The following is a 25,726-nucleotide window of genomic DNA, read 5'->3' on the forward strand; positions in this document are numbered from 1 at the left end:
AAAAAGAAAAAGCTCTATTGTGCATTTTACTCATCTATTGCTATCTAGTGTTTATAAACATGAGAAATTGGGCCATGTCACACTCTCAATAGTGTGTAGCAATTGTATTAAATTCTTGGAGAGAACATAATATGGCTTTCTCCTTTAGAGATTTCCCTAACATTAAACAGACACTAACTAATAATGAAATTCAAGATTCTGAATGTACTGTTCTCATATAGAAAGGAGAACCTAGACTTTCAATTGGAGGGTTAGAAAGAATCAAAGATGCTTGCTGCTGACAACTTTAATGGGAGTGAGGTTGGATCACTTAGTCTAGGAGCTGTTCTACATGGTTTACTATCTAGCAAGAGGGGGAGAGAAGGCAAGTTTGATTTATTAAAATGGCTATAGAATCCAAATAAAAATTCATAGCTCAATCAAATAAAGCGTCAGAATTGTAGAGAATCAGAAAGTAGGTTCCTCTGAAGACAGAGTACCTTTGAAATGAATTAGTAGACAGCACTGAGCTACTTAATAGTTAGGTTAAGTACTTGTCTGCTTTGGTAGTATTTTCCCATGGTGTGTGCCATTTCTGTGAATGCCATGCAGAGTCAATAGGCTCTGGGTACATAACTAATGACATCTCTGACTAGAGCAATTGGGACTTTCCCCCCTTCTTTCTGATGGATAACCTTTAGCAAGGTTATTAACTGATACCGCTGGCTGAGTCTTCAAAGACTACAGGGAATTATGGCTGGCCTTCTGCCTCTGTAAGCGTCAGAAATAAGAGCACTTTATCTGGGAAGGGCAGGCCAGCTTTGTGGATAAGGCAAGATAGGATACTGGATACTGAGAAAGCATTTGATAAATATTCTATTATCAGATGTCTTATTTTATGTGCATCTTTGGGTAATAGACATGAATATTGGTGGAGGGCTTTACAGTTTTCAAAAGAGAAATGACAGGAGCTGATTATTTAACATTTATTGTACATCAGACACTCTGCTAAGTACTTAAACATCCATACTCAGATCACACACCTAATTAAATGACAGGGACAGTATTTGAACTGTAATTCAGCCTGAGGACAAACCTGTATTCTTAAAGAATGGGAACCCTTCTAATTCTATCCTTAAAGACATTTTAAAGTTGATTGAACAGAAAAGTTAAGTCACAGGCTAATGAGGGACAAAGCTAGAAGTGACTTGAAGTCCTGTGTGTTTTCTGTACCTTCCCATGACATTGTATTTCTTTACTAGTTCAATTAGCTAGGTTCATATATGAAGAAAGAATCAAAGTCATTTTATCACTAAACTAGCTAATGGCCCTGGTGTGTGTGTGTGTGTATGTGTGTGTTTGAGAGACAGAGAGAGAGAGAAGGGAGGGAGGGGGAGAGAGAGAAGGAGAGACTGAGAATGTAAATTGGGGGAAGGGCAAGAAAATGTCATTTACTGTAGAGCTATTTTTATATTTTATAACAAAAGCCAACCATATGTCTACAGAAAATGCAAAGGTGAATGATTCATGGGAAGAGAACTTACTGTCTGTAGAGCTTATAGACCTAAGCTCCAGGGTGTCCATTTAGAACTCTGGTCTTACAGTAGGGAGGAGAGAGTGTTTTTATACTATGTACCAGCATTGCAGCCCATGCCTTGGTCTGGGAGTAAGAAACAGGCCAAATGAAAAGATCTTTTCTAAGCCCCTTCTCAATAATATTTTAATGGCAGAGTCTCATATTTTGGTTTTTTAACTTTGGACATGTGGCCTTCTAGAGTGCCTTACGGGAGGAATGATCATTAGTGACGTTTGAGGGTGAAATGGCAAAATTGTCTTGCCTTCTCATACAAGGAGAAATCCCTTCTTCGTCTAAAGCTCTTAAGACATGTTAAAGATTTTCAGCAATCTCTAGTATTAAGGGAAAATCCAGTGTTTGATGAAAAATGTTTAATTTCGAATGTACAGTCGTTGGCGATTGATCTGTCATGATTGCAAACATTATTTCTGTGGTTAATGCAAGGAAGTGTCTAAAGTATGTGGTTCTGCTAAGAAAATGATTCTCCAACAGCTCTCCCTCTTCCTTCTGCAAAGATTGAAGAAAGTTTTTTCTACTTTGTATACACATTGATAAAATTCTTACTGTTTTTCTCCCAAGCTTCCTTACCCCTTGGTGTGACTGCATCAGGCAGATAATAAAAATATGTGAAAAAGTGAGAAGAAAACATTGAAAGCTTAGAAATGTAATTTTCCTTTAAATAGTTTATGTATTACTTTTTGACATAAAGATATTTTCACATTATCTATTCATTTCTTTTTATGATGCATCACCATTTCCAAGTGCCATACCACTTGAGTACGTCTGAGAGCTACTCTAAGTGTTTTCAAACTTTTCCCTGTGGTTTTTGTTAAGCAAGCACAAGTGCAGAGGCCTGCCACGTTTACTGTGGATGTTTTAGAGTTCCCAGTAGAGTGGGGGAGATCCTCCAATTTTTTTCAGTCATTTATTCTACAAATATCTATTGTTTCCTGTATGCCAGGTACTGTGTGAGGCACAGAAGATCCTGTGGTGATAAAAATGAAACCAAAATGAAACAAAAACAGAATCGTTGTCTGAAGGCCAGTGATGGAGAAAGAAATCAATGAAATACATAAATACACATAAACTGTGATAAATACAATGGAAGAAAAATCTAGGAAACCAAAAGTGTATTTATAATAGGGCCTGATGAAAAGGGCAGATGAAAAGATCAGAGAAGTCTATTCCTATGAAGTAATATTTAAAGCAAATAGATCTAAAGCATTAGAAAGAAACAGGCAAGGATTGGGTTGGAGAAAGGGAAGAAAGGATTACTGTATTAGTTAGGATTCATTTCCGCTGAAACAAGGCAGGAATTTATTTTTCTTTTGCATAATCTTAGGTCATTCTTAGCTGAACCACATTATCGGAGATGCCTGTTTCTTGGATTTTGTTTCCCCACCTTGTTGTCCATGATGGTGCCCCATTCTCGGTCACCATGTCCCCATTCCAGCCAGCTGGCAGAAGGAAGGGGAAGGAGGACACTTCTGCTTACGTGCCATTGGCCAGACTTGGTCATATGGCCGCACTCAGCTGTAAGGATGGCTGGGAAGTGCAGTCTTTTTTGGGGGGGGCAGCCATGTGCCTGAGTTCTATTCTTGAAAACGAAGAGGATAGTGTTGAGAGAGAAGTGGCAGTCTGCCACAGTCACTTGTCACATGAGGATCATAGTCTGATTTATTTTCCCCCAGTGGGAGGCAGCTGGCACATCTCCTCTGCCACCTCCTGCTCTTTTTTTTTCTTCTTTAACTTCACTTTTCGCGGTGGAAAGGGATTACAGTGCATTCAGAGAGGAGTGAGGTTAGCTGAGACCCAGGGGGCTACCTGCCATGGCTTGTTCAGGGAAACTGCGCATTATAATCTTTCCAACTAGTCGGTCTTCAACTCTTGAGTCAGGCATGACTACAGAATTTCACTAGGTAGTAAGTGAGAACTAATTGCATTCTGTTAGTATTGTGTTTATCCCTTCGGTGCCTGGCAGAGCGTCTGGCATATGGCTTGCTAATTGCTTGTTAATTCAGTTATTGACTAATGGAGAGGAGGAAACACTTGTGGCAGTTTTCAGAGGCCCACCAGGATAAACAGCAAACAAAAGAAACCCAAGTTGTGATTATAGATAAACATCTGGGTGAGTTCAAAACTGAGAAAGACCAACATGGATTTGGCTTTAGAACTGAAGCAACCTCATACATCACCAGATCCTTCTTTTTACAGGAAAATTGAAGTTGGAATGGTTCAGTTACTTGACAGGACTTACGCAGTTGTTGGTAGCAGGTTGGTAGTGACAGGAAGGGTCCCTTGCAACTGAGGGCAGAAAAGTGCAGCTGACTGCGCTGAGCGGATTTACAGAGAGACCAGGAGCACCTGGCGATGACAGTGACATAGGTAGGTGTGGAGAAAGGTGAAATCCAAGATGATTACAGGACTTGGAGCAAGAGTTCCTCACTGAATCATGGGTTTGAAGAGACCATCTTAGGAGAGAGATAGTGTGAGTTCATATGGTCAGATAGTAAAGAATTATATTTTTAAAAAGTAATGTAAAGAAATACAAGAGTTTGACATTATGGGCTAATACTAACTGTTTCCTGGCCCAGGTCCACTTTCAGCCGTTCGCTCCACGTGCCCCGCACGGAAGAGAAAGGCGTATGGTGTCTTGCTATTCAAGGCTTGCCACTGAATTTTCTGCCTCATTCTAATGACTTTGACAAGTAAAAAAAGAACTGAAATGTTTCTAAAGAGAAGGAATTATGCAATTACTTTTCATTTTTATAAAGTTTCCAGCCAATATACATGAGAGACCAGAAAGAGTTTTAAACAACAAAGCTAAATTTTCTGCCAGAATTAGAGCTGGGGTTTGAAATGTGCCTGGCAGTAAGGATTTCAAGAGAGTCAACTCCCCTCTCTGTGCCCCAGGAAAGATAAGGCCTTCTGCAGGCTGGGCTCCAATTTTTAGATACTTTTTTGAGCTCTGGTAGATTACTTTGTTTGGTTTGACTTACAAATAACATCGGGTATTTGGAAAAATGAAACTACAGTCACCTCAAGAAGCACTCATATATAAATTAAGAATTTTAATAGTTTAAGAAAGAGGGAAAGAAGAATTCCTTGTCCATTCAGTGTGCCCCCATGTCCTCCATGTGCCTGTGGGTAGGTTGACTCAAGTAGACTTCCATGAAAAGATAAAAACAGTATTACAACTGGTGTGCTATGTGTTGGACCCATAAGTACAGAGTTCAGTGTATTTGTCCAATCCTGATACTTATAGCAACTTATTATAATCTCTTATTTTATGACTGCCTTCAAAACCAGAAGTTAGTTCTGCAAGGTCAGGGATCAGGGTCTTTTTTGTTCATTGTATGCTCAACACCTAGAGCTAGATCTGACCCCCGTTAACACCTCAGTAAATATTTGTTGCATAAATGAATGGGGGCCTGAAAATGCAGCACACAGGTAGACATAAAGTGAACATACAGTTGCTGTCCAGTAAGTTCAAGAATCACTTCTTTACTCCCTGGAAATGGTCCTGCTGAGGACTTATTTGGAACTTTAGCAGAAATGAGATCTTTGAAAGATAAATCTTAGGCGAGTTACCATTTGCTATGTTAAGTGCCAAGGACAAGTTCTCAGCAGAGCAGAGCAGAAGATGTCAGGGAGGGAGAATGTTCCATAAGTCTCATGGGAGATGACCTCTGGTGAGCAGAGGTGGTTTTTTTCGCTCTCCAGAGTGAGGTCCTGCCAGATGGCTGGACATCCTGAAAGGAGGCTTACTAATTTCTGATTGCCCTAACCAGGCCTCTGAAACTTCAGTGTGTGGTTGCAAAAACTGCCTTTAGCCAGTCATACCACCTGGATCTGACATTCAGATTCCCAGGACAATTTCCTTCTGTACAACTGGGCTGTCTTATCAGATTGTCTACACATTTTCCACTAATGGCTAAGCACAGTCCCACTGACACTCTCTGAGGTTGATTACTCATGCGGACAGCGCATAGGAGGGACTGAGCCTGGGCCAGGACTCACCGTGTCTCCTAGGGCCCAGCAAGGTGCTGTAAACTCGGTGGGCATCAAAAAGACCTTACTACTAAGAAGCTTATGAATCTAATGGGGGTGGAGAGGGCACACAGATTTAAGTATCACATCTAAATTGCTCCAAATAAATGCTGTGGAAAAAACCTTTCACATTTTCTGCCCTTTCTGTGATTGTCACATCTGTAGCAGTGATGTCTGTATTATGCATTTTGAACAAGGGATACCATTGTTCTTAAGAATGTTACTTTATTACTGTCTAATATAAAGCTTTGGAAGCACATGGGAATGGAGGAGGTAACAGATTTTAGCCAGACTGGCCGGAACATGAGGGACTAGGTGGGGAGAACGGTGGTAGAATGATACCCAGGTTTCAAATACGGTGACCGTTGCCTTCCATTTTGGGAATTCCCTGCATCCCTTTGCCAAATGCACCACAGTCAGTCCATTTCTACTGGAATGACTGTTATCTGTCTTCAACTTCACCAACATCTTATTGTCTCCTTTATCACTTCGATTTCCAGTTTGCCTTAGTACAGTTCATTTTAGTTGTGATTTGTTGGCCTGACCAACCCTAAAATAATACACGCAGAACACTTAAATAGGGCATTTAAATCGACGTGCAATAGGGTTCCATCCTATCCTCTAGCATCATCTCTAGCCTCTACCTTCACACTTCCGTACCTTTACTCATGACATTTCCTCTGCTTGGTACACCTGTCTCTCCTTTTTCTCTCCCGTATTAGTGCTTTGCTCATAGTCATCTCATCTGCAAAGTCTCTCTTCCCCAGTTCAATGTCTTCTAACCTTCAGAGTTATTATATACGGTAGTCCCCACCATCACTTATTTGTGGGGGATGTGTCCCAAGATCCCTGGTGGATGCCTGAAACCCTGGATAGTACTGAACCCTATGTTTTTTTCCTATACATAAATACCTCTTCACTTAAATGAGGCACTTTACAAGCTTCTCTTTGGCATATCTGAATTGCCAGATCCTGTTCACTTGTGCCAGTTCTTAAAATAAATCAGCTTCACTTTCCCCTTTCCAGGGTAATTTTATTTTAATCCAGGGTTTCTGTACACATTTTAAATTGCAGAGTTGCTTCTTGCACATAGTAGCTCTTCAACTACTGTTTTTTAATGATTGAGAATCTTGTAATCTTTGTAATGGTTTTTCCCTTTTCATGGAAGACCCTGAGCCTTTTTGCCCTGTCCCCCTAGCTCATTTATAGAGGCAGTGCCAGCAGCTAGATTGCAAGACGCTGCCTGTCTGTCACTCAGGTTCCTGCTGTTCAGTGATGATGTCGGCAGTATGCTTTCATGACCCCGCAAGGGATGTATTTTTAATGGAATTGCCCTCGATATTTAGGTGTTCCTGTTTTTCTCGAGGCCAGCGTGCTCAGAATGTGAATTTAAAGTGTTTGCCCTCTCATTATGCAATGGAAGTCAGACACTTTAAATTAATTTGCTGTTGCTCTACGTTTCCTTTCACCCGGCCTGTGTTTTAATTCAGTGAATTAATGCTTGCTGGCATTGGGCACATCAACTGTTTCTCCATTTAGCCTGCTCGCTAAGTCATTTCTGTCTGCTGCACCATCCTTGCTAGACCCTGTGTGCCCTTTATATATCCTGTGAGCCATGGGGGACCAGGGCATTGTCAGCCCTGTAATTAAAACCTGCTGTGTTTCCAACACAACGCACTGCGTGGGAGCGTAAGGAGCTGACTTCATTACTGTGCTTCCTTTTCCTTTCATTATTGTCTGTTGCGCTCACTTTTTGGGTGTAGCTCAGTGAGCCTTTAGGTGTTGGTGGCCAGGCATCAGGTTTGGAAGCCTTTCTTCAAAAGTCTTTTGAGCCAAATCAGCAATGGGTGGGTGCAGGGAGGCTGTTTGCCGCAGACTCTTGCTGCAAGGCCTCCCCGTACGCTTCCTGGCTTCCTTGTGGCAGAGGGAGTTGAGCCTCCCCTGTGCCCCTGAGAATCGTGATGACTGAATCCCACCGACTTAGCGCCCACCATAGGCCCTGCTCCCCCTTCCTCCAGACACTGCCACCAAAAAGCAGCTCTTGCTCGCAGAAAGCTGGGTTGGGTTTTTTGATCATTTCTTTTCAAACCTTCTTTTGTGCACCTTGTATGAATGAATGTACATAGGCTGGAAGGGTCAGTGCTATGAGAAACACTGATAACCATCATCATTTTCAGATGGTAAAGAACTGCCAGTCGTCAGTCTTTATTTTATTGTGAATACCTAAAAAACCAAGAACCCAGATGGACCGGTACTCACCTCCCCACCTCCACAGAACGATACTCACCTCCCCACCTCCCTAGACTGGTACTCACCTCCCCACCTCCACAGACCGGTACCCACCTCCCCACCTCCCTAGACTGGTACTCACCTCCCCACCTCCACAGACCGGTACCCACCTCCCCACCTCCCTAGACTGGTACTCACCTCCCCACCTCCACAGACCGGTACCCACCTCCCCACCTCCCTAGACTGGTACTCACCTCCCCACCTCCATAGACCGGTACCCACCTTCCCACCTCCCTAGACCGGTACTCACCTCCCCACCTCCATAGACCGGTACCCACCTCCCCACCTCCCTAGACTGGTACTCACCTCCCCACCTCCCTAGACTGGTACTCACCTCCCCACCTCCCTAGACTGGTACTCACCTCCCCACCTCCATAGACCGCCACCTCCACCAGCCATTTATTTTCTCAGACCCTCCCTCCCGCCTACCATAAACATGGTGGGGGGACACACTCAAGAAAAGGAAGCTGTGCAAAGTACAAAAAACTAAAATAAGAAAGCCTCCCACGAGAAAGCCTGAGGGCCTTTCAGATGCTCATGGATGTTAGTCTAACGGGGAGACTGGTACAGGCTCGGCAGTAACGGAAGTCTATGGCACATGCTCTGGAGTAAATGAGACAGAGGTGTGTTGGAGGCCATGTTAGAGGGGCTGTTCAGGGCAGTCAGCATGCCTCTGAGGGGGTGACATTGAACTGAGACCTGAAAGACGCCAACTAAATGAGTGACATGAGGAACAGTCATAGGAGGAGTCAGGGACCGGAGGGTTTCAGGCAAAGGTACAGCCAATACAGAGGTATTAGAGGATGTGACCTCTCCCCAGGCCAGATAGGCCCTGGTGACTGCTGTCCACAGCTTTCTTGCTTACAAAGCCCAAACCCGCAAAGATAGTCATTAAACAAAAGAAAGGCTTTTCCCTTGAGGCCATAGAGCAGTTGCTCCCATTATGCCTCTCTTCCAGCCCGCATGGCATTGAGAGGATTTTTATCTGGAGTCGACTCCAGGATATCAGGCACCTTAAGAATCCAAGACTGAGGAACAGGCCCACAATGAACTTACCTAACCTTGTGACTAAAATGGGCAAAAATGTACTTTTCCTTTTTTAAAAAAATATATCTTTATTGATTTCAGAGAGAGGAAAGGAGAGGGAGAGAGAGGGAGAGAGAAACATCAGTGATGAGAGAGTCATTGATCAGCTGCCTCCTGCACGCCCCCGACTGGGGATGGAGCCCGCAACCCGGGCATGTGCCCTGACCAGGAATCGAACCCCAATCACCTGGATCCTGGGTCGATGCTCAACCGCTGAGCCACGCCCGGCCAGGCCCTTTTCCTTTTCTAATTGCATATATATTTGCTGTCTCTGAAGGAGTGACTGTACCCAGGACTGGCCTGGCTAGTGACTCAGAATGAGAGACTAGGAGCAAGTCTTTGTTCCATGTGACAGTTGCACTTGGGGTGCTGATGAGGTATATTTCCCATATTAGGTGAATTTGCTAGGCTTCAGTGCTCTTCCAGGAACTGGGCAGGACCAGATGAGAAGCATCTTCAGAAGGCTGCCCCTCACAGACCAAGGTGCAGGCGGGACATGGCTGTTGTGTTTGGGAGCAAGGAGCAGACACCAGCACTTTTATGTCTCAGGCTACCAGCGGAGCAAAGTCACAGCATCAGGAGCCAAATGGACAGGCGAGAGTCTGGCGTCTTACCTCCAAAATTAGAAGCAATTCTTAAAAGCCACAGGCTTTTATTGATCTATTCTCTAATAGCTCTACAAGTAGAAAGTAAGATATTTAATGGTTGCTAAAGATTCTGCATATGTCATCGACTCACTGTCTATAGATCTTGGAGAGTAAGGAGAACCTGGGACTAATAAGTAAATCCCAGGCAGCATTCTGAGGGAAGTTATAGGAGGGAAGAGGAAAGTGCCCATTAAAGAATTTCCAGTCCCCTGTGGATTTGGGAAGGGGACAGGAACAGGGAAGTAGACTGATGCTTGAGTCTAGGAAGAAGTAGAGACAATATTGCAAAGGTGTTCCGGGCATGGAGTCAGATTACTTGGGTTCAAATCTCAGCTCCACGACTTGTCACCTGACTGATCTTGGGCGGCTTATTCAGTTGTCCTGAGCCTCAGTTTCCCTATCAGGAAAATAGGAACAATAATAATGACACTTACTAAAAAAGCAATCTAGGTCATTCGCGCACAGTGTCTAGCACTGAGCCTGGCCACTTGGTTTTGGACCTCGTGGAGTTGTTGAGGAACGCCGCTGCTGGCCTGCCTTGCAGTGGTCCTTCCCTGGGGGTGAGGGTAGCAGCCTTTATTTTTTAAAGTATTCTTCCCTCTTGTATCGGACAGTGTGCGGCCACCCGTTAGAGAGCAGTGGGTGGAACAGCAACATATTTGATAAAGCGAAGAACAAAGGAGTCGTAAATAGGGCTGCCCGAAGGAATTACTTTCTAAATTTTTACCCCTTCTCTCTCCCTCCCTCCCTCCTTCGCCTCCTGGTTGGTAAAGGTTTTACTCTGCATCACCTACGCCCCGACATTTGACCTGAATGGGAGCGCGGTGCTGAAGATCGCCGAGGTGAGTCCCGGCTGCCCCAGCCCTCAGGTGCTGCTTGCGTTTGTGCTGCTTCATCCCTGCTGGCGTAAATGTCGGGGTGGAGCGGAGCCCAGCGGTGGGGTGAGCCCTCCTCTGGTCATGACCATGGGGAATTTCCACTAAGGACTGGGTCTGTGGGAAGCAGGCTGTGTGGCCCATCGTCCTAAGTCGCGGTGCTCTGCATGCGTTGGTTTGCTTAACTTTACGCTTTAACCATGGAAATAACAGTACTGGTTCTCCCCACCTTGCCACACTTTGGTATCTCATCTCGGATTGCATTCTTAGTCTGTTTCTCCTAAGCTTAATTGAAAAGCATTTGATTTTTTTTTTTAAATGGTTTTTAAGAAACCAAGTATGTGATTTAGAGTGATGTTTATTGATCAAATTTCATTCCTGTCTCCTAAGCCCTGACGAATGCATTTTGTAGCTATCATCGGAAAGCCTTTTCTTTTCCATTTGTATTGCAACTCAGAGCAATAGGTACCTTCCAGCACTCCCACAAGTGTGTCCAACAGGGAACTTGGCTTCTTGACCATCGGGCATAAGCCTTTGGTTTTGGGAAACCTCATCATTCCAGAGCTGTATTTTAATATGCTTAGAATAATTTCCTTCCATTTCTTGAAAACAGTATCTTCAGGATTTGTGTATTTTGACAAGAGTACACATTCAGACCTTAACGAGGCATTGATATTGTAAATTCTAAAATTACAGAGAAAAGAAAGCCTATTAGTGCTCACAGGGTTTTGTTTTTGCAATAATGATTACCATTTATTGAGTATGCCAGGTAGATGCTAAACACTTTGGGCATGTTTTCTTTTTTCATCATTATTGAGGTATAATTGACAAATAAATGTATATATTTAAACTGTACAGCTCAATGTTTTGATATACGTATACATTGCAAAATAATCACCACAATCAAGCTAATTAGCATATCCATCACCTCACCTAAGTAACATTGTCATGGGTAGTATTTATATTGTCTGATTCATGACCTTTTACATGACCTTTTGCCATTAAAGAGTGAAAATTAAGAGAAAATTATTTTTGAGAACATTTTTGAGTCTATCAAAGTAAAAAGAAGCAGATAATTAGCTGACTTCTCAGTACAATGTAAGTCAGTTCTTGAATGTATATTTCTATAGGTGGAAAGGAAACTTTTTTAAAAAACACATTTATATGCTTTACTCTATACAGGTAAAGAAAGAGAATAGCTATTAATATTTTTTAATTTGAATTTTGAGAGCTACCTCTGAGTACTCTAGTATTTGCAGGTTTGCCTTTTTTACTGCAGTAAGAACACTTAGAATGAGATCTACCCTCTTAACATAATTTTAAGTGTACAATACAGTAATGTTAACTATGGCACAACGTTGTAGAGCAGATCTTTACAACTTACTCATCCTACATAACTGAAACTTTGCACCCACTGAATAGCAGTACCCCTCTATTTACCCCTTCTTCCGGCCTTGGCAGCCACTGTTCTACTCTCTGTTTCTCAGAGCCTGACTGTTTTGGATACCCCATTGCTTTTAAAATGACAACTGAAGTTTTTGAGCAGAGCAGGAAGCAGGGTTGGATGTGGGAGGCAGGCCTGTTAGCCCTCTGCCCTGTGAAGGGCGGGAGGGGACATGCAGCAGTCACTGTGCAGCCAGGCCCCGGGGAGCTGTGCTGGAGCTAGGGGTTGCTGCAAAACCCTAAGTTGGAGGGGGGGTGGCCACCAGGGAACCCAAGCGGAGAGGAGCAGTAGGCTGCCTTTCTCCTCCTCTCGGGAACCGCTTTTTAAATAAGAATCTGAAAGATTTGGGGTGCGATTCCTGAACAGTGGACACGCACTGCTGTGGACCACCGAAGTCAAGGGTGACAGCTGCCTTGCCTCTGTCATGACTAATCAGACCCCCCCGCAAAGTATGGAGTCCCGCCTAGCAGCAGCATTCTCTCGATGGTGAACCCCCAGTAGGTACAAGCTTTGTGGTTCTTCTAATCCGCCTTGCCTTTCATCTCCTGCCACATCATCTCCACATTTTCTCCTTCCAGTTTGTCAGTGCTTGATATATATCTTCTTTTAAATTTTATTCACTGATTTTAGAGAGAGAGAAGAAGGGAGAAGTAGAGGGAGAGGAACATTGATTTGTTATTTCACTTATTTATGCATTCATTGGTTGCTTTTTTTATGTGCCCTGACCGGAGATCGAACCCGCAATCTTTGCATATCAAGACAGTGCTCTAATCAGTTGAGCTACCCGGCCAGGGCACAAACGTGTTTCTCAAATCCTTTACCAGTTGAATCTGCTACAGAGTTATCCCACTGTTCCTTCTGAATATGTTTTCACCAATAAGACACAGAGTGAGCTTTTAAAAAAGAGGGGTAATGCCCCCCACTCAACCCATATCTACGTAATCTGGCGTAAAAAGAGCATAGAGCAGATCTGTTTATAGGAAAACATAGCAACAACTTATATTATAAATGTAAGTATATGAATCAGTAGTTATAGCTATTAGGTTATTAAATGAATAATGTATAGATAATTTAAGAAAGGATCATAGTAGAATCATCTGAAATCATTGTTTATTTCAGATGTACAAGGTAGGAATAAACATCTTTCTTACAGGCCTTCCTTTTCTATTTTTTCGAATTTGCAAAATAGCTTACAGCGTTTGGTTTTCACCATAGTAATCACTTAAGAAATGCTTTTTCACCACTAAAAAATATGAACTACAAAAGAGAATTACACTCCCACTCACACAAAATAATAGTGCTCTGTAGACTTACTGAAACCCAGGATTTTTGCAGGCTCTCAAGTGCTGGTAACTTAGCATTTGAAAATCTGCATCTCTGTTTTTAAAGCAGGACATTTCAGCCTAAAACTACCACTTAGCGCCAGGAAGCTTTCTTGGTTGTATCTGAACTTTCTATAAAAATAAGTCTTTAACTTAAAGAAGAAAAAAAAAAGACCTTTTCTCCTCTTGTCACTTTTAATCTAGCTAGGGAAACAATTTATAAAAACACCTTAAAATAAGCCATTTAAAATGGCTGTGGAAATGTCGGGAAAGAATCCAGACTTTGTTTTCTTTCATACTCTGGGCTATTTTGACCATTACTCAAACACAATGCTTAGCCTGAAACCTGTTGATCAGGAAATGGGATGTGTACTTAAGTATGAAAAATGAGGCTATTTCCCCAAGGTACTGCTGAAACCACACAAGGATCATTAAGCATTTAAAAGTAAATAAGGTGGCAGCCTTCGTTTATGTGTCTAACTTAACTTGCTTAATTAAACTGCAGTAATGAAAGTTTATTCAGTACAGGGTCTTCCACAATACACAAGGAATTAGAAATACCACCAAATTTAGAAACAGACAATTATGAAATGTCCAATGTGTGTTTTCTGTTCAGTTTTATGAATTATCATTTCTAAAACTCCATATGGATACATAATTCTTCTCTTTATTGATCGAAAGCTGGGCCTAAGATTTCTCTCCCTGTGGTGCCCAAATTAGCAGATATGTTGAGCTGTCCAAGGTTAGTTATCTTAATATAGGAAAAGCTGTGGGAATAACAGTTGCCCAGGTCTTGGGGTTAAGGAGGGGGTGGTGCCATAGCCAGAAGCTCTCTGAAGCTAATTCGAAGATGGTTAATGATATTGCTTCGTTGGAAAGGTTTGGGACATATTCTCATGCCTGCTAAAGGCTCCTTTATGGAATTTTCTCAAAATGAGAAAATCTTGTTCGTAAATGTGCATTTTCTGGCTTGATCTTTTTGATTCATGGGACGCTTCTAGACTTTGATTCTATGGCCTGCTGTCAGGTTCAAGCAAAGTCTGTCTCTCAAACACCATTGTTTTATTTTTTAAGATTCTTTCAGGGACCTTCCCCTTTCCCTTCATCTATCCATCCAACCCTCAATTCCAAAACACGGGTTAATAATAGTAGCTAAGAATAATTGAGTCTTTAGGGCATTTTCCATACATTCTTTTTTAATCTTTACCACAACCAAGCTAGATAAAGAATCCCAAGGAAAGTGAAGTTAATTTGCTTGTCCAAGGTTCTGTAGCGAGACATTCAAACCCAGACTTTATATTTCAAATATGTGCTGTTGGCCAATATGCTATATGGCTTCCTGGTAACTTCCTTCTTAGAAGTAGAATCTTGCCATAATAATTTTGGCAACTGGCTGAAATTCTTAAGAGTCTTATCCACCCGGGATCTTTACCAAGGCATTTAATTTGGTAATTGCTCTATGGTGTTTTTACATGTGAAGCAGAAGTATTGATGAATCTCACCTTTTTTTGTGGCCGTAGATTCAAGAGACCATTAGGCATATGCCACTTTCTTGGGTACTGATGCTCAGTTTATCTTTTCTGAGCATTATGTTACCATCACAGGATCTGCAATTTAGTTTAGTTTCACTTGTTATCCCAGGGAGCTTCAAAAACGTTGAGGCTCAAGACCTGCCCCAAGGATTTCAATTCACTATTTATTTCACTGAGTTGACTTACAGCTCTTGAAATGTTCAATGGTACTTGTTTTTTAGCCTAATTATTTCTGAGACACACCTCAAATAAAGTCTTCTACAATTAAGGAGCAGATAGTCTCCAGATATAACCCAGAAGAAAAGTACACAGATGACCTGATCCATTTCTCTTGGAAGCATCTTATTTGCTATGTTTTCTGTAAAACTGGGAGGAGTAACCATACCTCCTGGCAAGAGAAGTGGCCAAAGGAGCCCAGACCATTGTCTCAAACCAGCTGAGGCCATTGGAGTAAGAAAATATCATTTTAAGAGACTGCCTTCTCCACTGTTCCTTCTGAAAACCCTTTTCTTCTTCTTGGGCCAGTGTCTTTACTGACTCTGGTTTGACTCCTCTGAGGTTTCAGTTCTTTGGCTACTTATTGCCACATGGGCTTTGAGCAAACAAATTTTCTTGTGCAAGGAATTTCCACACTTCCCTTTAATCTCTGACTTGTATGGCTCTGGAAGAACTTATTTGGAATTAGAAGACACAGAGCAGTGCAGAGATCCTCTCTACTTCATTTCAGGCTGGTTTAGAGGACAGAGGCTGGAGTTGAGTAGACCCTGTGTAGACCAAGCAGAAGGCTCTGCCTGAGAAGGTGCAGGAATTGATGGGCTGAGATGTCTTAATCCATTTTAACATGTCAGCTAAGCCAAGAAGAACATGGAAAAGGAAGAGGAAAGTGACAGTCAGAGTTGTCCATGTATGCCTGGCTACTTTAAGAATTTCCTTTTAACTGGGATCCAAAAGGAAAACCAGCAAATTTCCCTACCCCAGCCTGGTGATCAGACTTACAGTTCACTGTGTGTGTGTGTGTGTGTGTGTGCGCGCGCGTGTGTTTGCATCAGCAGGACCCATTTGATGAGGTATCTCCTATTTCATACTCACCTGTTATTGCTGTTCACCTGGAAACAGCCTGGTCACCGAGTTGTTGTTGTGATTCAACACAGAGTTTAGACTTGTAGTGTTAATCAGAATTTTCTTTGGTTCCAATGTGATCAACAAGCCTTCATAGTCTTCCCTGTATAAAAGACAGTTCTGCTTTCTTGTAGCTTAATCTGCGATCCTCTTTATTTTTATCACCATAAATTATTTTTACCTCCATAAAACTTTTTCAGTTGGACACCTGCTAGCTCTTCTCTTTATGGAACTTACTACTGAGTATCAGGTGCTGTTTTGACAAAGCCCTGCCACTAACCCCATTCAGCTGGGAAAGAGAAGGTAAATGCACAGTCCAACAAAGTGAAGCTCATACACGTTTTGAAAAGTTAAGCAAATTTCTACTGTGGAAGCTTTTTTAAAATTTATCACTTTGGCCAGTATTGAATATCTGCTACATTCGTATTAAGTAATAATTCCACCCTGGGCTTAACTTAGTACTGTTATTTATCAGTCTACTTACTCAATGATATAAAACTTCTATTGCTGTGTATGGCTTACAGACTTGGGTTTTTTGCTTATTTTTTCCTTCTGCTATTGGGGTTCGTTCCGCTTCACTAACAGTTTGTTTTTGCTCTCAGTTGTGTCTAGCATGCCGTAAACCTGGATGTCCACAGTTGCATGAAATGATCAAAATGTCCATTACGAAACTGCTCACTGCCCTGTGTCTTCGTGCGCTCCCTGGTGACCAGGGGCCTGTGGCTTTTCACAAGGTATTGGACTTGGTCCTTTGAGCCTCTGGTCCAAGACTGAGGCTTTTTAAGAGTCATTTCCATACTACGAAAGCAAAGGGCATGGGACGTAGAAGTGACATTGGAGACACAAAAAGAAGAAATTGATGAGCCGTTTCCCAGAAACTCAGCCTGCATTTGGACTTGGTACTCTCTTGGTTCTCTGATTCAAAGTGCTCATTTCAGCACTACCCCATGGTAGAAAAAGAAAAACATTCACAAGTGAACACTCATTGTCCTTTTAACACAGCGGTCAGGTTTATCAGGAAACCCTAGTTCTATGAACCTTACCATTTTACCAGTTCATTATTATAGCAAGTGGAAGAAACTTTTCTCTAGAAGGTATCAGGATAGCTGGAAGCATTTCTTCCTGGTCATCTAGAGATAGCAAGATTATCATGCACATGCTTATTTTTACATTTAAAAAGATCCCCCTTTGTCACACGCAGTAGTATTTATTCTCCCAGCTTGGGCGGAATGAGCTTCTTCCATTAATTCTTTTTAAAAAAGCAGAGTAAACGTGCTTACCTTTTTTGCCCCTTAATAAAATGCCTCCTGCAGTAAGTCATTTCCACTGTTATGCCTCTAAACACTGAAAACGTTGGTGACATTATTAAAAGCTGAAGAAATACATCTGGTATTTGGGAAGTTGTCTGTATGCAGCACTGTTTATGTTACTTAAAATCCAGGTCCTCATGTGTGCTTTCTTTCATGGATCTAAAGTGACCAATATAATTTTTTAAGGAAGGTTTTATAGCAGGTATGGCTGTTAGTATTCAGTAGAAGCGTGTTTATATTAATATAAAGTATGTAGTTTAGCTCTCAAAATAGCTAGTCTTTCATCTTTAATGCTTCTGAGACTTCAGATTTCTCCTGAAATTTAAGCTTAGCAATCTACAAGGTCAACAGTTATCAAGATTTCTTGGGAAAATGTAAGATTTAAAGAAATTTGAATTCTGCCGTATAAATAGTTCTAGAGTGCTTAATTACACTGTAGAGAATTTGGTTTCATCAAAGTGAACCAACGCACTCATTTAGATGTATTTTCAAGGCTTTTAAACCATTTTATCACATGCAAAAATAAAGGCCTTTCAGGATTAAAACACCTTTTTTCTAAGTATATATAAATAGTACCTTCAAGTGCATTACAATCCATGATCATCTGAGAAAATGAGCTTGAAGTTAACATGCCCTAAATGGTAGCTTGAAAAATAAATATTTTGGAACTTGCTCTTACTTTTTTCACTTAAGACAAATAAACCCAAGCCAACTTCCAAATACACTTTTGAGTTTTAAATGCTCATTTGGAATATTAAGCATTCAATAGGAGATAAATTAAACTGTTAGGAAATATTTACTTTTACCTAGTTAATTTTACCAAAAAGGTGATTATAAAGAGAGGTCTGGCAGAAAGCTCTAGCTTAAGCATTAGCAGCAACAAAGGTGAACGTTTAGTCTCTCTCCCACCTCAGTTATCACTCATCAAATTAAATTTGCCATTTAGGTGAGGACCCCGTATTCTCAATGTATATAGCCTTGGAGCTAATCCTAGAAAAATCGTTCCGGTACACTGCATCCCTTCCTTTTCTTTTGGAAGGTCTGAATATGCTTGGTGACATGGGGAGGATAACATACCTCATGGAGAGAGAAAAGCGGGCCCGTTCAAAGTATGCATTTATTGCCATGCCCATCCCTATACCTTTCAGAGAAGTTAGAGGCAGTAAAACCTGAAGTCATGACATTGAGTGTCACCATCTTCAAATGACGGATTTTTTTTCCCCCCCAAAATTGGGATTTCTCCATGCTGTAGCCATCAGGAGCCTCCTCAGGTTCCACTGGACATTCCGACTCAAAAGACACAAATAGGCCATAACTGGCGTTATATTCCCTCCACAGGATATAGGACAGGGAACAGACACGGGTCAATGGCAGGCGTTTGTCCTTCACAGGTGTCCTCACACCGATACCGAGCAGTCTCTAGCTCTCAGATGTCAGCTGAGGAGCAAGAGGAAGAGAGCACCTTGTGGGTGCAGGCACCTTGGCTTAGGAGCCCCATGTTTCAGCTACGGCTGACTCTTGAACAACGGGGGAGTTAGGGGCGTCATCCCCTCACGCAGAAAAGCCACGTGTAACTTTTGACTCTCCCGAAACTTAACTACTAATAGCCTACTATTGACTATAAGCCTCCCCAGTGGCATAAACAGTTGATTAACACATATTTTAATGTTATATGTATTATATACTATATTCTTACAATAAAGTAAGCTAGAAGAAAAATGTTGTTGATAAAAATCATAAGGAAGAGAAAGTAGATTTAAAGTACTATACTATATTTATCAATATCATAAGTATAAAAACATTTACATGTAAGGGAACCCAGGCAGTTCAAACCTATGTTATTTGGGATCAACTGTATGTAGGGACCAATGTCTCTGTACCCCCATGGGTGGCGCTTGCGGAGTTCCCTCAGAGGACATGATCAATGACAAGAGTCACTCGGGGACGCTCAAACCTGTGACTCCTTACTGGATTTTTACAGTTCCTTCACAGTTTTCCCAGTTCAGATACCGCTTAGTATTCGGGATGATTTACCACGAGCCATGCTGGCTAGTGACACAGCTGACGTCCACCCTTCTCAGGCTTCCAGGAGAGCACAGAGAGAGGTAATCCAAGGTCACGCTCGTTTACAGAGCAGAAGACAGGGTGCCACTAATCCTCTCTGCACACCTCATAACTCAGGAGTTAATAAATTCTTTCAGTTTTGTCACGAAAGGAGCCTTTCCTGGTTAATTTCCAGCCACCTGAGTTTGTTCTCAACAGAATTATTTGGCATATCTAAAAATCAATGACACAAAAGAGTAAGCTTCTAAGAGGGACAGCCTCTAGGCAAATATTACTTTCCCTACATGCTAAAACATAAATGCCCAGAGATTTTAAATATCTGAAGGATCACTGGTAACTGGCTCTAAATCAGGCTGACTTTCGACTTGCGGGGGGTCTCACGCCCTCTCCGGGTAACCCCGGAGCCTGTTGGTAACACGCTGATCCGTGGAGTGCGTATGTTGCTCTCTTGTTTCTTTACCAGGTGTGCATTGAGACATACACCTGTAGCTGTCACCAGCGCAGCATAAACACTGCTGTGCGGGCAACTCTCAGTCAGATGCTGAGTGACTTGACCTTACAGTTGCGACAAAGGCAGGAGAATACGGTGAGCCTCGCGACATCCCCATGTTCACACGGCCGTGCCAGTGTCTGTGGAACTGCATGCGCGTGTCCCGCACCCCACCTGTCCCCCACCCGGCTGCCCCCATCCCACCCGCCAGGGCCGCTCCTCACGGACAATAGGAAGGGCTGGCTTGGTATGTAAATTAAGCTCCTTCAATGTAATTTATTTGCCTGTTTCACTCCAAAGTTTTGGGAGTTGTTTTTCCTTACAGTTCCTGTAATTTTTTAGTCATTATTTTGAAATTCACTTTTTTTTCCAATCTTTTTTTTTTCAAAACTTCTCAGATTAAAAAAAATTATAGGCAAGTATTGTGACCTATTACCAAATACCAGAAGTAAATTCAAAATTAATAGCAGTTAATTCCATGCTTTGAGGTTTGGTATTTGTGGGGGTTTTGTTAACTGAAAGATCACGGCTACAGGCCTCCTTCACCTGCTGATGCTGTCCAGGCAAAGCTGGATTTGTCTTCCTTCTGTCTTTAAAGCCTGGAGCTTTTTGCTCTAAACTTGAACAGATTGTCTAAAATGAGCGTTCTTGGGAAAATGTAAATGTAATTGGCTTCTTGCATAAATTATCTTCTGGGAACGTTAATGAGGAGATTATTCCTCTTCAAAAAAAATTTTTTTTTTAAAAATCTGCCTCTGTAATAATTCAGATTAAAGTTCTTTTAAAATCTGCAAGAAGTATTCTGAAGTGAACACATTATTGTTTTTTAGGATAGGAAATCTCATGGCAGTCTGAAATGTCTCAGAAATTAATTTTATAGAAACTAAGATTCATGTTTAACTTCAAATATTGTTCTTGTTTAACTTCAATTATTATGTAATTATTAGAAAATCGTGGGGCTGAGTGGAACTTTTGAGATTATCTGGTCAAATTCTTTTATTCCTCATAAAAACAGATGAGGAAGATGAAACCCAGAGAGATGAAATTGAAATCTAAAATTAATGAGCTTATCAGTGAAAGAGCCAGAAGTAAATCCCTGCTCTCCTGACTCCCAGCCCAGGTTATTAATATGAGCTTTTGCAGCTAGTGTTGGAAAAAAACAACCCTAATCAGATAAAGCTAATATTGATTTTTTTTCTTTTGTGTTTGCTATATCCAAAGTCCAAGTTTCTTTTTAAAAAGTTATTGTTTTAATTTTAGGTATTTTTATTATATTGGCTTACTCTTTGTTAAAAATGATTTCATTTATGCTAACATTTGAATACGGTGGTGTGGCAATACTAGTTTAAAGGAAATTCAAATCTATGAATAGAAAACATATTGAGAGGAAAAGGTATTTTTAATGGAAATAAACCTAAGATGTTGAAAATCCTCGTGTTAATATAGTCAGTTGTATTCCATCCTTGCTAGATGGCCACATAATGAAATACTGTAATAGTAAGAATACCTTAATGTTTTGAGATGAAATATTTAAATAAAACTTTGTAGTGTCAAAGTGGTTCCAGTTATATTAGTCATTTAATCTTATTTTTAAAATTTTAAGTAGGAGAATATTAGGTTTCAAATGACTTAGCCTTACAGTTCGTGTTGCTCTTTTGTGAGAGCAGTGACAGGAATAGTTGTAGAGGGCTGGGTAAAACCCAGGGGTTATCTGCCTTTGTCTCGTGTACTGAGCGGCTAATCAGCCTTCTGGTCCGGCTCATCGCTGACCATCTGGACTCACCCCAACCGGAGGCAAGATCCCAAACTAGATAGAAAATTAGTGTTTCCTGTTATTTCCTTTCCATTACTCTTGCGGCCCCTGGAGATGTTTCCACATCCCAAGAAGACCCAGTGTTCAGTATGCTAATATTTAGGGCATTCATGATGTCTACTAGAGAGACTATGTGTTGCCACCTAAGAGTGGTTATTTTAAAAAACCCATTAAAGGAGAGTGGTCCAAGGAGGCTGTGTGTTCTCCGTGGGACCCTTAGCATTATCTGAGGAAGATGTGTGGTGTATAGCATGACTCATCACTGGAAAGACGTTGCAGGCCATCTCAGAATTAGGAAGACTTAAATACAACGGCAAGAAACTCAGTCTAGACTGCCAAAAGCGTTAGCATGAACTCTACCTTCCATCTAATGTCTATCCACAGCCCAGCCCACCTCCCAGTACCGGTTAGCATTTCACCAAGAATGTGTGGAAGCAGCTGAGCTTGCAAATGAATGAGCAGAGAATAGTAGAAATATATTCCTATAACAAGTTAAAAAAATGTCATGGGACGATTGATCTGTCTGGTAAGTGACTGGCATGGAAGTGCCCTCTCACCATCTACCAGCGCTAAGAGGGAAGGAGACCGTAGAGCCTCCTTCCTGTTCTCTGTTCAGTTGTCCCTGAATTCTCCCAGCAACGGGAAGTCAGTCTAACTTTGTCAATAGATTTCCCTTCCTGTTCTCCCTTCGTTCAAGGTTCTGTCTCTACCTTGATGGTTCTGGGTCTACCAAGTGACAGCCTAGCTTGGTTGGAAGCTAATATGCTCCCCCCCAAACAGGAAGCTGGTGCTTCTGACCAGCAGTCATCCGTGGACTTGGACTTTGAAGTCCAGAAACCTGATCCTTCTATGACTAAAGGTCTATATGCTTCAGGTGTCAATCAGAGTGTACTCTGTGACCTTGGGAAATATTATCTGTGCAAAGGTAACTCAGCTGTTTAGAGGGGTATTGCCACCAGTGAATAGCTCAGCACAACTGGAGTGATAAAGTGGACCATGGGGCTTAAACTCCCAGCAAGTTTGTGGGCTCTTGAATGAATTATTTTTGCAACTGATAATCTCAGTTCCAGACATCCTTTCATAAATACCATGAATAATGAAATGCTGTCAGGACCTGGAGGGTGAGTTAGGTGAGCCCAGAGCACTCAAAATGATGTTTTGTTTCCAAGAATTTTCCATTGTTTAAGTCAGGATTTTTCTTGCCTGAATCTACTAATTGTCCTGTGTGTGTCTCCCTTACTAGATAATTGAAAACCCGGATGTCCCACAGGAATTCGGGAATCAAGGTACTGAATTTGATTTTTGCAAGTTCAGTTTAAAAAGCGGGTGTTAGCATGCCTCCTGCGTGCTTGGTGTTGGGGCTGTAGGGATGAGCAGTGCTCAGGATCGTCCACCACTGTCCTTGGAGCTTCTGCTTAGCTTTGCTTTACAGGGCATGATTTAACCACTGGTGTCTTCCTTCTGTTCCTGCACTGTTATGCCAACCACACCTATTCCTGTTCCAACTGTGTGGGGGAAATGAACTCTTCATAGACCTTCCTGCTGGAGGCTTGTTTTTTTAGTTACTTTGTTCTTTGTGAAATAAGGTTTATTAAACATTAAAATGAGAATGGGATAGAGGGTTGTAGAAATGTGATTGGTACAAAATGCTATTGCACCCGAAGTATATTTATGAAGTACCAGTTTTTTGATATGGAAAATGAGTCATCTCACAGGGAATCTTGCAGGACAGAAATCAAGGTAAGGGACTTTCATTCTGACCCAAAGGAAAAGAGCAAACAGGTCTACATATAATTGACAAGCAGTCTGATTTTTTAAAAGTTTGGTAGTATTGTTTTCTGAAAGCGATATGGAAAATTCACGTAATCTGATTTTTAAAATGGAAATGTATGTTTATTTCAGATTTCATTCAGTGATTTAAAAATATTGGAAAAACTGCTTTTTAAAAATATTTTTGCAAGTTAATAGTAGGGAGAAGGGGTGGAGTAGAGAGATGAAAAAGAGAGGGAGTGAAAAGGAGAGAGCTGAACAGCCACAATTTAGGAGAAAGGGGGTAAATGAAATAAATGAAAGGTATCTTGTCATTTTCTAAAGCATTGCTTGAGTGTGTTTAGTCACATCTCACTCTATTCTTGGGCTGTGGACCAGAAGTGCTACAGAATCTCTTCACCTTCTAATGCTACCAGTGATAGGCTCCAACATTTTCTACCCCTCTTTCCTTCTCTTTTGGAAAGAGAGAGTTGGAGTTCTGATAAAATCTTCCCTTTAATGCAGAATGATTTTATAAACCAAAAAGGAGGTCAAAGTCCTCTTGATCAAAGATACACCTTTAAAATATATATATTAGTAAAAAAATTGATGGACTCATTTGAAATGTATCTAAAATTGAGTTTAAGGACCACTTATGGGTTTTACTTATTTTGAACTATGTTTTATCATTGTACCTTACCATTTCTCATTTTTTCCCCCTGAATTTAAGATCTTAAGTTCTGAGGATCAACCATTTCTCTTTTCCCTGCCCTCTCCCAACTTCAGTTTTCTCTTTTATACTCTGGCTAGTTTTTCCTCCATCTTCCTTGACTTCATGGTCATCTATTCATTTATTTATACATTCATCAAATACTTGGCCACATTTGTATAGATCTTTACAGGTTTTTATTAATAAAAAACAAATGCTTCCACTTGTTACTTCACTTGGCCCAATTACTCTGTGTAATTGATATTACTTATCTCATTTTGCCAAAAGGAAAACTGAAGCTTACCCAAGCTCATGCAGTCAGCAAGCTGTGGACCAGTTCTTAAGCAGATTCCAAATTTCAGCCCTTTCCCAGTACACTCCAGTGCTTCTCTGGGAGTTTTGTTGCTAGTTTCTGCACATGAACATGTTTTTATTGTTTTTTTTGATATTTGCTGTTACTCCATTAAGACCATGTGCTCCAAGGAAGTGGGTGAAGGTGGTGAGCAAATTGTTTGGCCCTTTTTCTGTAGCTTCCTAGTTTGAAAAGCCCGCCTTTCTTCCATGTTCTGGTACCCCATTTTTTGTACCCCATTTTTTCTCTTTGGGGTATGATCCTACTCACAAAACCCAGAAAAACAAGAGGTCAGAATAAAGGATACATGTATAGTCTATTGGCCTAAATAATGAGAAGATCATTGTCAGTTGTGTTGTTTCTTAACCAAATATCTTTTCATTAAATATGAATGAATTTTATAAGAAACAATCCATTATTTTCTTTCTGGACTCTTTTGAGTGTTTTGCTTTAGAAAGGAATTATTGTATTTAAAGCATTACATTTTGGTGGCCTAAGGAAGGCTCAGCATCTGAGAATCATCTCTTCAAGTCCTGAAAACATCAGAAATGAAGGACGAGAAAGGCTGTGGAGGGAGCTCCAAGTGGCCCTGCCCATGTCTAATGCCTGAGCCTCCTCTGTTTGCAGGGTCAACAGTAGAGGTCCTCTGTGACGACCTTGTGTCCGTGCTCACTGTTCTGTGTGAGAAGCTACAAGCCGCCATCAGGTCAGTGCCTTCAGCATCGGTGTTACTCACGGTCTATTCCTGAGGTCACTTGGGTCTGTAGCATCATGTAAAATGGCAGAGTAGAGGGACAACGGTTCCTCCCATTGGCATTCATTTCTGAGAAATATATTCAGCAGCCTTGGGCAAGCCTGCGTTACCCAGTACTGTTGCTGATGGATATCATTCCCTGATGAGAAAATGCGAAGAGGAGTCCACCCCTCGAGCACGGGTGTGAATGGGAAGGCTGCCGGCTGAGAGCTGGCTGCTGGGAAGGCTGGTCCTCACCCGGACCTGTCCCAGCTGTGACTCTGAGTCTTCTCATCAAACTGTTGCACCTTTCTCCTCTGTGAAAGGCGGAGTTGGACTCTGCAGTCTTTTTCTGTTTCTTCCAACATTTCCTGAGCCTCTGAGCTCACATGCATATCTTTAAAAATAGCACATTACTCTGACTTTTACATACATGTCATTTTTATGTCAATTTAATCAGCTGTCAGGGATGCTCCTCCCCTACCCCACCCCTCCCCCCAGGTCTTAGCTTTATAGGGAATAAAACAGAGGCCACCAAAACTCTGCAAAATACAATGGCTGTGTTTATCCCTCTGCAGGAAATAAGG

At 41.5% G+C, this 25,726-nt stretch overlaps 1 protein-coding gene across 2 annotated transcripts in view; it reads left to right on the plus strand.

Annotated features, from left to right (window-relative positions):
* ARFGEF3 (ARFGEF family member 3) overlaps positions 1-25,726 on the plus strand; it is a 116,170-nt gene that overhangs the window by 35,184 nt on the left and 55,260 nt on the right. The window contains exons 5-9 of one of the 2 annotated variants that reach the window (XM_087817641.1): positions 10,401-10,469; positions 16,522-16,653; positions 19,757-19,879; positions 22,840-22,882; positions 25,034-25,112. In XM_087817641.1, coding sequence (XP_087673767.1) covers positions 10,401-10,469; positions 16,522-16,653; positions 19,757-19,879; positions 22,840-22,882; positions 25,034-25,112 — 446 coding nt within the window. The remainder of the gene's footprint in view (positions 1-10,400; positions 10,470-16,521; positions 16,654-19,756; positions 19,880-22,839; positions 22,883-25,033; positions 25,113-25,726) is intronic. The other variant, XM_087817640.1, reaches the window with a different exon arrangement.

Source organism: Miniopterus natalensis, chromosome 5 (genome assembly GCF_054644295.1).
Source record: "Miniopterus natalensis isolate mMinNat1 chromosome 5, mMinNat1.hap1, whole genome shotgun sequence".
Classification (NCBI taxonomy): domain Eukaryota; kingdom Metazoa; phylum Chordata; class Mammalia; order Chiroptera; family Miniopteridae; genus Miniopterus; species Miniopterus natalensis.